The sequence below is a fragment of the Rhinoderma darwinii genome, chromosome 13, assembly GCF_050947455.1.
Source record: "Rhinoderma darwinii isolate aRhiDar2 chromosome 13, aRhiDar2.hap1, whole genome shotgun sequence".
Lineage (NCBI taxonomy): Eukaryota > Metazoa > Chordata > Amphibia > Anura > Rhinodermatidae > Rhinoderma > Rhinoderma darwinii.
Window position 1 is genome coordinate 58,052,363 of NC_134699.1, and position 16,444 is coordinate 58,068,806.

A 16,444-nucleotide genomic window follows, 5' to 3' on the forward strand; every position below is an offset into this window, starting at 1 on the left:
TTACATTCAGTCCTTAAACGGTTTATTTCCAGGGGCTGGAAGAAAGACAAGTTTGCACGTAATAAAAAATAAAGCAGGTGCCCCAAAAAATTGGGCAGCATTTTTTTAAACAAGTAAAAACAATACAAGTAGTCACCATATATCAGTCTATACAGCTTCACCATCCTTGCTGCGGGCAGATACAGTAAAAACCCAGCAGGGGATGATCATTGTACATAGAAAACATACAGTTCTAACTCAGTCATACTTTTGAGGGTCAGTTTGAGATCTTGCAGGGGTTCCTGAGCCCCTGCAATACTGATATGAGTTTTAAAAGAAAAAAAAAAAAAGTTCAGTTGCTGTTACCCCAGTCGGCCAGCAGATGGCTCCATAGTGCCAAGCCATTAAACCTCATCCACTTTATAAAGTATTTTAGGGTCAGGTGGATATACAATCCTACAAGCAGTTGTAGTATTCCTATTCTAGTATTCTCTGTACGCTGGGCATACTGTATATAAATATTGCTAGTAATAGGGAAGGTGTAAACCTACCCCACCCGGCTCCCCCAAAAATGTCCTACACCCCAGTTTTCAGTTAAAATTGCTATACGGCATTTCTTTCCGAGTCGTGTTTATGAGCATAGTCCAGTCCCCTTTTTCCTTTGCAGGAAAGGATTTTCCTGTGGTCCGATGGCCCGTGTGTCCTCCTTATCAACCAAATACCATTGCAGTTTCTTCTCCATTAGAACTTGGGGGGAGGGGAGACGTCCACAGGCCGCACCACGAGCAGAAAAGGGGATCTAGGGCTGGGAGGCGTTAGGCTGGATACTCATTGCCATAAATACTGGATGGTTCTTCATTGACGGAGAGATAAGTTGCCCTCATACTTGGAGAATACTGGAAAAAAGAAATCAGAATGAGGTAAAATTCGGATATAACATACAGACGTGAACCATTCACAAGACATAGGGGGGACCAATATGGAGACCATGAGAATAATGACTCAATGAGCTATCAGGGGTCTAATAGTAAAACAGAATGGGCCCCATCCCCTATTATACTTCATGTCCATCATTAACTTATGATTTATTCCATAATATATCTGTATAGGGGGCGCTCTGTTCTTCTGATGCAATGATAAAATTCTGCCTACCTGCAGCCACCACTAGGGGGAGCAAGCTAGTATTGGACTCAATTGAAGCTGTATTACTGTATGCAGTGAGCTCCCCCTAGTGGTAGCTGCAGGTAGTCACTATGACAAGCAGGAGAAGTAGTTTAGTCTGGTGTCCACTGCCACAACAGGCGCCATGATGGGACGTACCATCACACCCCGACATCACGTTTGCCCAATTGCCATCTCAAAGGAGCCTGAGCCACTGTGTAGATGCAAAATTATGGCGGCTGGCACTAGCCCTTATTACAGTCTCAACTCCGGCCTAATTGCAAATGTATTAGCGCAGCACCGTGTGGGGGAGGGGGTAGATTGGTTTAGGGCTTTAGACCTTGGTAAGTAGCTGGTGATCTATCAGACCTGTCTACACTACATGCTACTCAGCTGCATAATTGAGTCCTTAACCCTGGGAAAACCACAGCACTTAAACGTCCTATATATTTAATGGACCGGCTAATAAACTGGAGGCGGTGGGAAGGAAGGGTCTGCTATACGGTCAGCCTGGAAAAACACCCGAGGCCACAGAAAGAGCAAAGCAATCATCTTAAGAACATAGTGTAGATGGATCCAGGGTTACGTCATCCCTAAGCTGAAGTCTAAGGTCAGCGCTAAATGAAGAGCTCACTATGTATTCCTATAGGTGAAACATCTCATATATAGCATAAAGGTGTGTATCGCAGTCTGCCACTAGGGGGAGCTCGCTGCATATGTATTTATACTGCTCCCATAGACTTCAACAGGAGATGTATTAATATATATGACAGAAAAAAAGCCATACTTACTGATACAAGGGCAACCCCAATTGCCAGCTCCCAGCAGGATGCAGACAAGCACAATGCATTGTGCTTGTCTGCATCCTGCAGGGAGCTGGCGACTGAGCTTGCCCTTGTGAATTGTTTAAAGTAAATATTTGTCCCCTTTTTTCTATTGTTTATAAATATATATGCAGTGAGCTCCCCCTAGTGGCAGCTGCAGGCAGCCAGGATTTTAATATATGTATCTCTATGGAAGAGGAGGATTTGGCGCTGTGTATCAGAAAAAAAATGGAGCTCTAACCTATATAATAATCTCATGTGTCACGAAATTAAACAGCGTGAACCTATTTACAATAAAGCTGTGCCAGTAATATGCTGGCACTGTTTCTGCAGGGGCACTCTCCTGCCACTCAGTAGTGTTTATGGGGGCCCTTCGCCTGTTTATAGGGGTCTGGCCTTTACTTAGAAGCAACCATAAAATATTGATAATGAATCGCTTAAATAACTCCTTATTATAATGCTAATAGGTGAATGGTGGTGAGGAGGGGGCAGTGTCTGTATATAGCTGCACCGGTTCTTGCCCTTCTATAGATGCGTTTCCAGCTCCCGGCATAGAAACCAATGCGGATGTGTAGACTTTTATAGTATATGGACTAGAGATGCCATAAAAGTCTTTTTGAGGGGTCCTGACCAATCCAGAGAATGCTGGGTGCCATATGTTCATTTTATAAGGTGAAGTGGCACTCCCATTCTCGGGATCGGTAGGGGCCCCAGCAGTCAGACTGTTACTGCATATAAATTTGTGCCACTTTAAGACCTTCTTCTGGGGAAACCATATGATGATCTTGTAGGTGGATGGACAGACGGGGAGGAGGCAGGTGCTCAGGGCACATTACAGACAGTGATACAACTTACGTTTTACATTACAAAGCTCCAAAACAAGCATGCAAAAACAAAAGATGGATTAGCAGGCAGAATACATGTGAACGAGCAGCAAGAAAAATTACTCAAACCATCCAGAACATGACACATCCAAGGGTTAACGCTGGACACCAGGTACATTACCTTTAGGGGCTTTATAGGGCTCCACCTGACTTCCGTTTAAGAAAAATCTGATTAAGGGCATGACCACACATGGCGGAATTCCTCCGCAACTGTCCGCATCAATGCCGCACCTAATCCGGGTTGCGGATTACGGCTGCGGATCTGCACAAAATGTGCAGAAAATTGATGCGGACTAGCTGCTGCGGACTGCGGGAAAAGTGCTTCCCTTCTCCCTATCAGTGCAGGATAGAGAGAAGGGACAGCACTTTCCCTAGTGAAAGTAAAAGAAATTCATACTTACCGCCCGTTGTCTTTATGACGCGTCCCTCCTTCGGCATCCAGCCCGACCTCCCTGGATGACGCGCCAGTCCATGTGACCGCTGCAGCCTGTGCTTGGCCTGTGATTGGCTGCAGCCGTCACTTAGACTGAAACGTCATCCTGGGAGGCCGGACTGGAGACAGAAGCAGGGAGTTCTCGGTAAGTACGAACTTCATTTTTTTTTACAGATACATGTATATTGGGATCGGTAGTCACTGTCCCGGGTGCAGAAACAGTTACTGCCGATCGCTTAACTCTTTCAGCACCCTGGACAGTGACTATTTACTGACGTCTCCTAGCAACGCTCCCGTCATTACGGGAGCCCCATTGACTTCCTCAGTCTGGCTGTAGACCTAGAAATACATAGGTCCAGCCAGAATGAAGAAATGTCAAGTTAAAAAAGCAAGACGCATCCGCAGCACACATGACATGTGCATGACAGCTGCGGACTTCATTGCGGAACTTTGAATCTCCATTGAAGTCAATGGAGAAATTCCGCCATGAGTCCGCAACCAGTCCGCCACTGCTCCGCAACAGACAGAGCATGCTGCGGACACCACATTCCGCTCCGCAGCCTATGCTCCGCAGCGGAATGTTACGCATCGTCTAAACGAACACTGCTAAATTAAAGTGAAAGTCAATGGAGAAACGGCTCCGCTGCGGATTAACGCTGCGGAGTGTCCGCAGCGGAATTTAAGTGAAAATCCGCCATGTGTGAACCCGCCCTAATAATGCCGACTGACATATGGAAAGTCCTGGTGTGACGGCGGACAGGCGGCTATACCCAATTTTCTGCTGTCTCAGTTGACCCAGGTTGAATAAGCAATGAACCAGGGGCAGAAAAAGGCCTCAACCCACCCCTTCTACTTCTGCTGTAGTAATCAGATTTTTGGGTTATTACATGCCCTGCCGATTTCTCTACACATCTTTTACTCAGAACAAACCTCAGACTCTGGTTAGTCCAGGCGGTGCCATGTTCAGATTGTCCCGGTTACGATATGGAAGACAAGTTGCGGCTGGGAGCATCTCAAGGTTAATAAATTGGGATACCAAGGGGGTGTTTGAGGTCAAGTCAAAATTTGGGGGTTAGGGAACTAAGCTTAAAAGTCGAAGTACGTAAATACAACTTAAAGGGGCTGTATGGCATTAGAAAAACATGGCTGCTTTCCTCCAGAAACAGCGCCACCCTTGTCCATAGGCTAGGTCTGGTATCGCAGCACAGCTCTATTCACTTGAATTGGGCTAAGCTGCAATACCAGACACAGCCCAGAGATGGTGCCGATTCTGGACGAAAGCAGCCAGGCTTTTCTCATTTCCTACAGACCATTTAAGTAATAAGCAGCTGTTGATAATAAATTTGTCTATTGGAAACATTGGGTATTTACAAAAAATGTCATCTCTCGGGGAGGGGGGACTGTGCCCCAGGTTCTGGGTGCAGAAGTGTGGCACCAACATGGCCTCGATACGCCTCCGATATTCTGTATAAATAAGCCAGGTACAAGTTGTAAGGAGTCGGCTACAAGAAGGATTTGGATTCAGAGGCCCAGCGTACCGTGGGTGGGGGCGATCCTCTCCCAATCAGCGGAACGTTCTCGTAGCGAGGATTACCACCAAAAAGAGCAGCCTGGTTCCTTTAAGACAAAGCAGAAGATACGTGGATTTAGTCAGAAAGCAGTGAGTAAGGGGCAGAAACGATTCAAATACCCTATCAGAGAGTAATGGGTTAACAGATAACAGGTGGGATGTTCGGGGCCGCCATCTATTAGCTAGATAGAACAGTGGGGGTGCAGGAGTGTCTCTCACTCTGGAGGACCCGACCTGTCCTGCATTACAGACTGACAATTCATTTCAATAGGATCACTGTAATGCTTCATTTCCCCTGTGGTGGCGCTGCAGGAGAATTAAACACTTGCTGCTAGGTTCCAGCAAAGTTCACAGCTGATCACTGAGGGCGGGGTTACAGTTGTATTTCAAGAAGGCAAATTGGAAAAAATGCTGCAGCCTACAGATGTAGCAGAGCTGAATTTTCCATCCGTGTTTTGTGGAATTGATGAGATAAGTCGGTGCTACGGTGAACCACCTTTAAAAAAAAAATCATCAGGAAAAGTTGCGCGAAGTGACAAACTCAGCACTGCTACATCTGTATTTGATCTCCTTTCTATTTTTTTAAAGGGGTCCCCCTATTTTTTAATCTCTACATTCCCATATATTCCTTACATGTATTCGGCAACTGGTGCGTTGGAGACGGGTTGAGTGGGTGGCTGTAGACTGGCCTGGCTGCCCAGACTACTGCTGTAGCTGCAGAAACTCCTCAGCTGTGCCCGGTTGGGATTGTGCACCGCTATACGACGAGCTTGTGGGTTAAATGGATCTGCCTCGTCGATGTCGTTGTAATCTCGGTCTCTGAAACAAAGACGACAAGTGGAGCTTAACGGTCATCAGGTCTCCTATACACAGCACACCTGTCTACTCCCTCTGCTCCCCCTCCCTTTTCCATAGACTTATATGGGCAGGCAATGAAGGGACACCCCCCCCCCCACCTTCTTCAGCCCGTCAATTCTGCTCTGTAACCAGGGACAGACAATGCTTGACAACAGGGGGGATTACAGGAAGGGAGACACCTAGTGGCAGTAATTTCACACATAATTTGCATGGATAAAACAACTAAATTTTAACAGTAAGTAATTTACTAATTCTATATTAGGTATACTAGTAGATTAACAAATTGTTTGAAAAGTTAGTGTCCATTTAAATTGAAGGGAATTTCTGTGAGCTGCAGTACCAGGCGCGGCCATAGTCAAATGTACGGCGCTGTTACAGTCCAAGAAAACCCCTCTAAGCAATGCTGGTGGGCCACAGGTTTGATTCCTGACAGGACATGAACTGCATAGAGATCCAACGTTTTCCCCAGTGATTTCCCTCTACAATCTGAGAACAGGGAAATTGTCTTAAAAGAGGTCTTCTGACTATTTTCAATAGCCTTTTAATACTTTATAAGGAGAAAGCATACCAAATGGCCCAAATACCACTTTTATTTGCTGCCCCCTTGAGTACAGTAGTGGAACAGCAGCCAGTGGTAATACAAAATCTCACCTTGCAACCAAATGCCTCCAGGCTTGTGGCACAGCACATACCATGGCGGTGAAGGCAAAAGCTGCCAGGAGAGAGAAGAGGCCAAGATATAGAAGTCCTTCAACTCCGTCGTAACAGATGCCAATAAGAGCTTCCAAGTAATCCTGACAAGAAGAGACCAGATATAATATAAGGTGATCCGGCCATTTCTGGGGCCTAATGCTTCCCGATTATTATATATCCTGGATTATCAGAAGGTCATAACGAAATCATAGTGTTATTTTATAAAAGTGACCCAGTCTGATGACGACACATTTGCCCCCCCCTGCCCCTCCCCCATACCTTATGGAGTCCTCGGCAGTCCAGCAGAGCAGTAAGCTGGTGCAGGTTAGACTCGGATGTGTTCAGCAGTAGTTGGATGCCCTGGAGATCTTTCTGGAAGAACAAGGTACGACATAGTGTTTTTATACTGAATGGATCAGTAAATTGTACCTTGCGCTTCATGCAAATACAGAACAACTATTACACAGATTATCATATAGTAAATGTAACGAAATCTCAGCTGTGTCAAGGCACAAAAAGACTTTCGTGCAATGTATTAGAATTATTGGCGAGGAAGAACAGAAAATAGAAGAAAACTTCCTTCCACCACCACTAGGGGGAGTGTAATGCATGAGGATTTATACAGCTCCCATTGAACTAGATAATAAATCTGTATTTAGAAAGATCACAAGCTCCCCCTAGTGGTTGCCGCAGACAGAATTATCACAATCTTTTCTCCAGGATTATAACATTGATCGCCTATCCTTATGATGGGCCATAAATATTTGATCGGCAAAGGGGCCGCGGCGGTCCTGGGAGCATTGCATACAAGCGACTGTGCCTGGGGCTACAGCCTGTCCCGGTGGTCAGAACCCCAACGATTAATGTCAAAAAGATACGCCATCAATGTCATAGTCCTGAAAAACCCCTCTGATATTTATCTTGGCTGTGTAAAGGTTGGAGACGTGACTGCTATGGGGTCTGTGGTGGAAAGGGGCCCAAAACTGAACAGCTTCCCCTACTTGTCTGGACATTGTCATAACAGCTTCCTGCAGCTGCCACAAGGTGGAGCTCACTGGAAACAGATTTATATGTCTCATTACGTTCAATACTAGCTGTCTAAATCCACATACCAATAGCTCCCCCTAGTGGTGACTGCACACAGCCAGAATTATTGAAGTGGAGAAGTTCTTTACATTGTATTGGATGAAAAACAATCGTATATAGTCTTAAGCCTTACCTGGGCAGTAGGAAATATGGGCACTGCAAACTGAAGCAAGCCTTGTATCTGGATTTGCATGGTAGTCAGCGACTTCTGGAAGACGTTCAGAGCCTAGGAAGAGAAATCGGGTAAGATTAAGGCTCCATGTACAGATCTGTAGTGATGTCTAGTCTTAGGTCTTCTCTATCTACCTGCTGGAAGGGATTCTTTAGACTCTGGCTGCAGTACAAGTAATAATGGACGACTTCTGCAAAGACAAACGCAACACATGGTTATTGGGCATCACGAGTGGCATCACGAGTACCAGCGAGACATCCTCCCGCCTACTGTCCGGACATTACCTGAACTGATGTGATCTTGTGTCATGTTCATGATGAACTTGTCAGGTGCCACGCAGAAATCACTGGTGCCCTACAAGACATAGAAGAGGTGGTTAATGCCAGGTTCATTCAGAGCTACAAAATCCAGAGGTCTCCAGTAATTATCGATCCTTTTCAGGAGTTACTTCGTTTTTAGTAAAGCTGGGTAACAGCCAAGATGGCCGCCAATTCAATTGTCTAGTACCCCGATTGGCATATTTGCCATTCAGGAGTCTGGGAAAGCTGGTCAGACTAGACTGCACATGGTGCCAAATGTGAGTGGCGAGGTGTGCCTTCCTCTAATGAGAATCTGTGACTATTCATTTTTATCCACCTGAATAAAATATTCTATTTTCCTCATAACCATGGAGGAAAAAAATATAATGTGCAAATCAGGCAAAACTGGAGGCCGGAGGTCAGGAAAACCAAGAAATTCAATGAGCAACGATTAGAAGATTTAGAGAAGGGCAGAAGCTGAATTAGACCGCAGGGGAATCCAAGAACACAGATATTATATACCCAGAGGGGAGCCGCAACGAACGACCGCTGCCAGGCACGTCAGAGATTGGTGTCGTGTTCCGGGTCCGCAACATGATAGACTTGACTTTGCAGATCGACCCAATCTTGAAGGAGACCTACCAGATGAACAGGGTACATTAAAAATGTGAAAACTGTTTCTTAATATCTCACTGCTAGGCTGAGATATTATTGCTTGAAGTTACAGGCCCAAAGCCTGAGGCTGCACTACTGAGAGTCTGATCACAACAGGTCTCGTCTGGATTTTTGTCCGGTGTAGCGTTGCCATTGAGAACTTGTGTGACCATCCAACTAAAAGATCTCCATGGCAACACTGCACCGGACTCAAATCAGAAAAGGACATTTGTAGCTGTATCAGTAGTGCAGCCTCAGGTTCCAGGCCTGTAACTTTCATTGATCATATCTCAGCCTAGAATTAAGATATTTAAGAACGGTTTTCACATTTGTAATGTACACTAAAGGGACTATTTTTGTTTCTTCTGGAAAGATTCCTTTAAGAGTAACGCATGGAACGACAACAGAGCTATCCAGGCAGGGAGAATAGCTAATCCAATGATCAGAACCTCTTTATATACACAAGCAGGGTTGGCTTTACTAAATGGCAAACTGGGCAATCACTCAGGGTCCCCATTTCCTGGACCCAAACCCATGATTAAACCTCATATAGTTATATTATTGAATTGTAGTAATATGTGGGAACTATATGGCAGTATTATGTGGGCTCTTTAAGGGGGTGTATTTTGCTGCATATTTGGGCACTATATGGTAGTATTATGTGGGCTGTACATTGGATTAGACACTCCTTTTTCCCCACACACAGCGCCACACCTGTCCGTGGGCTGTGTTTGTTATTGCAGCTTGTCCCCATTCACTTGAATATTGGAATACCATACGTAGTCTAAGGGGCCCTATTATTATGTTCCTACACAGATGAGTCACATTATTATGACCAGCAGATAATATCCAGAGTAACCGCCATGTGCAGCACTAACAGCAGCTAGACGGGCTGGGACTGACTCAATGTGCTGGTCGGTGGTCTCCGGTATTTGGCGCCAGGCTGACTGCAGAACATCCCACATTTTCTGGAGGGTGCGTGGGGGGAGGGTCCATACAGCGAACAAGACAATCGAGGTCCCACAGATGCTCAATTGGGTTGAAGTCTGGCGATCATGGGGCCAGGGAAGTACTTGGAGGTCTTGGTCGAGCTCTTCAACCCACTGTCGGACATTTCTAGCCGTGTGACACGTCGCATTGTCTTTCTGGATGATTCCATCTGCCCCAGGGAAGACAATCAGCATATATGGGGGGGGGGGACATGATCTGCAACAATGGATTCATACCCAAATCACATCAGAGCCTTCCACATGGGTGAGTGGCCCAATGGCTGCCGGGTGTTTGTTCTCTGATGTTTCTCGCCAACGTCCATCCGATGAAGCAGAAAACGTGACTCATCGGAGAAGACAACCTCTGTCAATCATCGGTGGTCCAACTCCGATACTGCCGTGCAAATTGAGGTATTTTTTTCCGCTGCACCTTTGTTAAATAAGAGCAGTGACCGTCCGTCTGCTCCGGAGCCCCATACGCAGTAGGTTCACTGAACCTGTTGTATTAGACACACGTCTGGTAGCCCCCCGGGTTGATTTTCACGGTGGGCTACTCCATGTGCTGTTCGGCCCTCGCGCACCTTCGTAGCCGACGTTCTACCTCTCACATCAATTGCACTCGGTGCTCCGCTGTTTCCACATCGGTTATTCCCAATGATGACATTTGTCCACTCACGATACACTGTCACCCCAGCAGCACGCGGACAGTTCACAAACCGCGCTGTGTGAGAAAAACCGCCAGCCATGGCCTGAAAGCCAATAATCAGCCCGTTTTGCAACTCTGATTTTTCACCCCTTTTACCCATGACAACGAGTGATATGTGATCAGACACCTTATATACCCACCAAGCCCACCACACATCACTGCCTTCATGGGCTACACGCTGCCGAATGTAGGAGGTGGTCACAATAATGTGACTCCACTGTGTAGACGACCAGCACTTCAGGGTGTACGGAAAGGACTAGAAGGAATTGTTGACATATGACGGAGGCCGCTTCATGGGAAGGTCATCGGTGCGCTAATCAGTTAATTGATAATCTAACTAACGTATTACCGGCTAAAGGTTTTATGTGCAATCAATAAGTCTCAAGACTTCTCACCCAGATGGTCCTCGCCGCCTCCAGAGGGTGAACATGACCCACGTGTCGGCTCATTACTGGTGATGTGCGACTCTGGGGTGACAAGATCCACTTAGGGACAGAAGAGCCGCAGATGGGGCTGAATGTAAATCTTATTTATTTCCCTCCAGTCACATATTTGGGAATCGCAAAGTCTGCTGAGCGCGACAAAGTGACTGATTGCCCCGTTTTATGGGCGCTGATGTCAGATTTAAGTATTTCTACACACAGCACCCCACTGAAACACCAATGTACAACTGGAGGGTACAATAAAAAATAAAGTGGAGTGTTTCATTTAAGAAAAGTTGACCGATTTAAAAAAAGAAAAAAAAAAGGTATAAAACGTAAAAAAATTATTCAGGCTCCCGAATGCATATGGGTTTGTTAAAACAAAAATTGTATAAATAAAAATGTTATATAAAAGATTTTTTTTTTATTATTTTTTTTTTTTTGGTAAATCTATACATACACCATATAATTAACCAGATTGATTCCCTTATAACCCTGCCTGATGAACGTTATCTCCAATTTTTTGGTATTTCTTCTATTACTTTTGGCTTCGATCATACAGAACCCGACATCCCGGGAGACCAGATCGAGGACCTCGACCAAGTGACTGAAGAATGAAATGGACTCTTAGAATTGCTTCGAGTTCCCCAGGGAAGACCAAGTGAATCTCCCATAATAGCCACTGACCTCTTAACACCTTACGATGGAGCAGATGAATTCTGGGAGTTTTTGAGGAAACGGCTGATGCGCGGGACACAGCTGAGCCATGTAATGTGTCAAGAGCCCTAGACCTGAGCGCTATACAGCGGAGCGGCCCATGTACGAGCCGCGTACCCTGCATTACATTACATAGAACGGGCTTGAAACAATGTAGACTGTCAAAAATCAATACAACGCACAAATGCATTAAAGAGTTAACTTACCACGGCAGACGACGTATCCAGGGCTAAGGACGCCCAGCTTAATAATATGGTCATCAGTCCAAAACTCAACATCCTAAGGAAAAAAAAAATATATAGATAAAAAAATACTGCATTATTATATCATGTTTCTTAACGTTTACTTGATTCTTTCTGTCCTCCATGCTTTACATTGCAGCTCTGCTTATTAATATTGGCTTCTGTGTATAAGCACAAGCCCTCCACTAGAATGTCAGGGCATGGGGAATAGATTTTTCTTTGTACTTAGGACATCAGAATTATAAAGATAATTTGGTTACAGCCCCCAAAAGGGAAAGAAGATCCATGGTGGGGGGGTCCTGGAGATCAACTAAAAGCAAAATACGATAATGATCATATAACTGGATAGAAATGGGTTTATTCCCTTTTATCCTTTGTAACTTGTGTGCTACGATTAAAGGGGTTGTATGAGATTATAAAAACATGGCGGCTTTCTTCCAGAAACAGCGCCACTCTTGCCCATTGGTGGTATTGCAGCCCAGACCCATTAAAGTGGGGCTGGGATTCAAAAACATCCAGATGAGTGGCGCTGTATCTAGAAAAAAGCAGCCATGTTTTCTAATCTCATGCAACCCCTTTAATCGTCATACAACCCTTAGTGATTAATGATTGCCCATACGCCTTTTTATGGTGGACATTAATGGGCCTTATTCTAGGGCACTGAGAAGAAAAAGAGTATTTGACCGTTTCTGCCTTAGCGATCGCTCTAGACACAGCGCTTATGTTCGCTGTGTATGCAATGGAGGCAGCGGCACGGCCTCCATTGGTCCCAGTAATCACGTGCTCGACGGGTGACAAGTAAAATAAAATATAATAAATGCTCAATCGTATGCAAAGCCCTGCTCAAAAACTGTGCATGTCATATGCCAAAAATGCCGTCCCCCAAGAAAAAGAGAAATTTAGGTTTTTACTTTAGCTCATTTAACAAAAAATGTGAATGTAAAAACATTTTTTATTTATTATACAACAAAAGTATCATATCGCTACAAAAGCTGCTGCTATTTGATACTTTTTCTTTTTTAAAAATGAATGCCCTTTTTGTCACGGAAAAAAAGATGCAGAAATTGAAAAAATTCACCAATACATGCTTAAAAAAACAAAACAAAAAAACAAAACAGCAGAAAAACGGTTGTGGTCATTAAGGCCCTAAGCATTGTGGCAATCAAGGGGTTACAAATTCGAGGTGCGAAACGCATCAGGTTTTTTGGGCATTTCTTGGGTAAAGAATCTGCAGAACATATGCCATGGTGCAGAGTAGACCTGATCGCGGCTGTGAGGTCCGAGGCCGCCCTGCCCGGCTCCTCTGCTGTATTATTCATGTGCGTTGCCGATCTCTGGCTCCTCTGCCATTAGTTGCTCTCTCCCGGTTCTCACTCTACATCCCAAATAAGAATATCTGAAATCAATGGGTGCACTGGAGAAAGCAGCGAGACATAGGAGCTTGTAATGAGAGACTCCCAGGAGGACCCCGGGAGCAGATGGAAACCATCAAACCCTTCATCTGCTCCTCTTATGGCTTGTTCCTCCTTCCCAGAGACACAAAAGACTTCCAGGATTCCTCTATAACAAGGCAATTATCATCCTATAAGCTGCTGGCCCATCACACGGACTTAACGACTCCTGGTATAATTAGCTTTAATATCTAAATTTAGATGTGTTATAAAATATGATTATAGACCTGAGTAAATAGCAAATTGCATAAAGGCCGCTCCACCAGTAGGAAAAAAAACAACAGCTGAGGATACGTTCACAAGTAAATCCAAATCTTAAGAGGGATACAACCTCGGCGATCAGATGATCACTGCAGGTTCGAGACATTTTCCCTGCAGCGGCCACTGCTGGGGAAATGTAGTATTACATGACGGCTATTTAGATGAATGGCTCTCTGTTCTGGCTAATAGAGGGGGATCCCCCTCTATGACATCTATATCTCCTACTAGGCAAATGGACAGGGGTGTCTTCAAGAGACACCCCGTTCCAATAACAATTCCTGTCACAGCTGAAATTCACATAAATGGTACAGAAAATATTTATAAAACAAGAATACGCAAAAAAAAAAATGCTTTTATACTGATCACTCCCATCATGCCTTAAGAGGAAGCACAGATTTTATATTCTCTCTGACCTGGGAGGAGCTTCCTTCTGAGCTCACCATCGCCCCCTGCTGACCAAAGGTCTTTGTACAAAATGCTAAGAAAGTCACCGTGCTCAATAGCGTCTCATTCACATGGTCAGGTAAAATCGGAGGCACAAGAATCTGAGATGGGGAGGGAAAAAAACAGTGGCACGTTCCATAAGATGCCGCATTATGACGGTAGGTAACAGTCCCTCACGGAGGAACCTCATGGCGGCACAGAGTACCTACAGATACGAAATACAGTATAGACTCCTCGCACACAGCATTGCTGTAACGTCTCACGGGAATATGGATCCTCTAAGCAGCAATCGGTTTGGCGCTGGCTAGACTGGGGTGCGGAGTCTAAGGAATCTCCTCGTTCTTCACCCTAGAAGTCCCACAAGGTATTATGGACTTTGCCAGTTTTCTAGGTCGTGGACTACAGGTTGGTGGCTGGTGCGCTAAGGGAAGCAGTAGTGTGGTCACGGATGGAGCCATGGGTCGACAACACGAGGATGGACCAGGATTCAAAACCAGGAATAAGACAACAGGTACCAGGCGACAAGTCCAAGGAGCGGGACTGAGAAAGTACCTTAATCTGCGCAAGAGACGGCAGGCCGATTCCCCTCCAAATAGACCGTCCAGCCTGATGTTAACAGCAAGTGGCAAAGCAACGCGGTCGGTGACCGGAAACAAGAAGTTGTATCCGTAATGAGTGTCCGGACCCCTGGGAATCGTTAGTTTCGGGTACTATTAACCTAGAGGTCATCATTATATGAAGGCCATTAGTAACACTGCGTCTTTAATTACCGCAAGTAACCGGGGAGACAATGGAGACTTGTTGATCAGTTTTGATCGTCTCTCTTCCACTAATGACCTCGAAAATGCCCATATTAACAAAACCGTAAAACTGCGGGCAGACAGAGCAAGCACTTTGCTGCTTTTATTGCAGATTTTCCACTTATTAGAAAGCAGAGTCTGTCGTCTGCCGCCGACTTCGCCCGAGACAACACGATGAAAGGTCCTCTCCTTGTCCAGGAGTTCAGGAAAAGTTTAGATAGGCCATCAATGCGCGACTGGGACCCCATGATCAGCAGAACGACCGGTGATGTCCATAGACATGTGGCTGCCTCTGGTACTGCAGCTCACACACTTCGCTCCCATTCACCCGGGACTGGGACCCCCACTAATCACATTCTGAAGGTCCCTCTTTATGTAATGATTTCAATGGGATTTTACTGGAGTTTCACGTTACATTTTTTCTTGGCCATTAGAGAAAGGTCTTAAAGAGGTATTCCGACCATATATTTATGTCTGAGAAAGGGAGACGGCGCCAGCAGGTCGGGGGGATGCGTGCGTTCCATAGGCTACAATGGAGAGTGCTGCGCGCCTGCCACTGTCAGTTATCTTGGTACACGCCCCCACTCGGCTAATGGGTGGCAATCCCAGAATTGAGATCCTCTGCCTATCAAACGTTTATGACACAGCCTATGGATACACCTCAAATGGCTATGGTCGGAGTGCCCCTTTAAGGCACAAACGATACATGTTCTAACCAATTTATTAGATTCCCATTGGTCCGTTTCTAGTTACACAGATCTAAAAATCGATACAGCTTAAATCCTCCGTCTTTCCGTTTATGGCTTTATTTACCGTGATCCGTCACCATTGAAATCAATGGGGATGGAAACGGAAACCTATGGTTTTCGTTTGTGTCTGTCAGGGCTCCGTTCCAAAGGAAAGCTCCGACGGAACGGAGCCATGACGCAGATGTGAACGAAGCCTAAATCCTTTTAACTGCAGCTTATCAATTGTACATTATTTCATTATGCCTTCTACTCCAGTCACATCCAAAGCTGCACCCACAAATCTGTTTGCTGTTAAAACAGTAGACCTAAGGCTTTGTGCAATACAGATCTCTACAGATGAGGTAAAGCGGAACTGCCACCTCTGCTATGTTGCCATATCTAGAAAGGGGACGCAGCTCATTAATCTATAGGTCTCCATTAAAATTATGCGACAACTGCTCGTTCATCCCAGATCGTCCTTTCTTTCTCCAATAAAAGTGATATTTTGTTTTGGGAGACTCAATAAATTCCTATGGCTGACAAAAATGCACCCCCAGCCTAACTGCTTCATTGAGATGCTTTTGCCGTGTATTGTGGGGGATTATTGTACAGCGTCTGTTGTAAACACCACAGCAGGGAATACCTGGTCTGGATATACACAGAGCCAGCAGGGGGCAGTAGTGACATGTGATCGCCTGCAACTTGAACGCAAACAGGAAAAAAAAATAAAAAAAATTGAATGCAGCTCTAGGTGTGAGTTGAGTATAAAGCAAAGTATTAGCATAATTACTCAATATTGTATCTAGCGAAATAGAAGAACTTTAAAAAAGACAAGTTACAGGTCATCACTGAGAAGAACTTCCTGTCTATGTCCCTATGACAACACTTCTGGCCCCTATGCTCTGTTCAGTGTTGTCATAAGGACATAGTATGCATCCAAATCAATATCACCATTCTCATCAATATGTACATAGTAAGTAGGTGAACATTGATATGGATGGATTTAGATCCACAAAAAGCTCCTATGACAATCCTGAATGTCAGGGCAAGGGAAGCAAGTGTTCGTAAGGA

General features: G+C 45.1%; 1 protein-coding gene across 2 annotated transcripts in view; it reads right to left on the reverse strand.

Moving 5' to 3' along the window:
• Positions 1 to 16,444, reverse strand: part of TTYH2 (tweety family member 2) — a 68,277-nt gene continuing 51,833 nt past the window's right edge. For both annotated transcript variants that reach the window (XM_075845297.1, XM_075845298.1), the window contains exons 6-14: positions 11,654 to 11,726; positions 7,945 to 8,014; positions 7,795 to 7,850; positions 7,622 to 7,714; positions 6,682 to 6,774; positions 6,361 to 6,503; positions 5,485 to 5,670; positions 4,820 to 4,898; positions 1 to 875 (exon numbers count right to left, since the gene is read on the reverse strand). In XM_075845297.1, the coding sequence (XP_075701412.1) occupies positions 795 to 875; positions 4,820 to 4,898; positions 5,485 to 5,670; positions 6,361 to 6,503; positions 6,682 to 6,774; positions 7,622 to 7,714; positions 7,795 to 7,850; positions 7,945 to 8,014; positions 11,654 to 11,726 (874 nt within the window). In that variant the 3' untranslated portion in view covers positions 1 to 794. The remainder of the gene's footprint in view (positions 876 to 4,819; positions 4,899 to 5,484; positions 5,671 to 6,360; positions 6,504 to 6,681; positions 6,775 to 7,621; positions 7,715 to 7,794; positions 7,851 to 7,944; positions 8,015 to 11,653; positions 11,727 to 16,444) is intronic.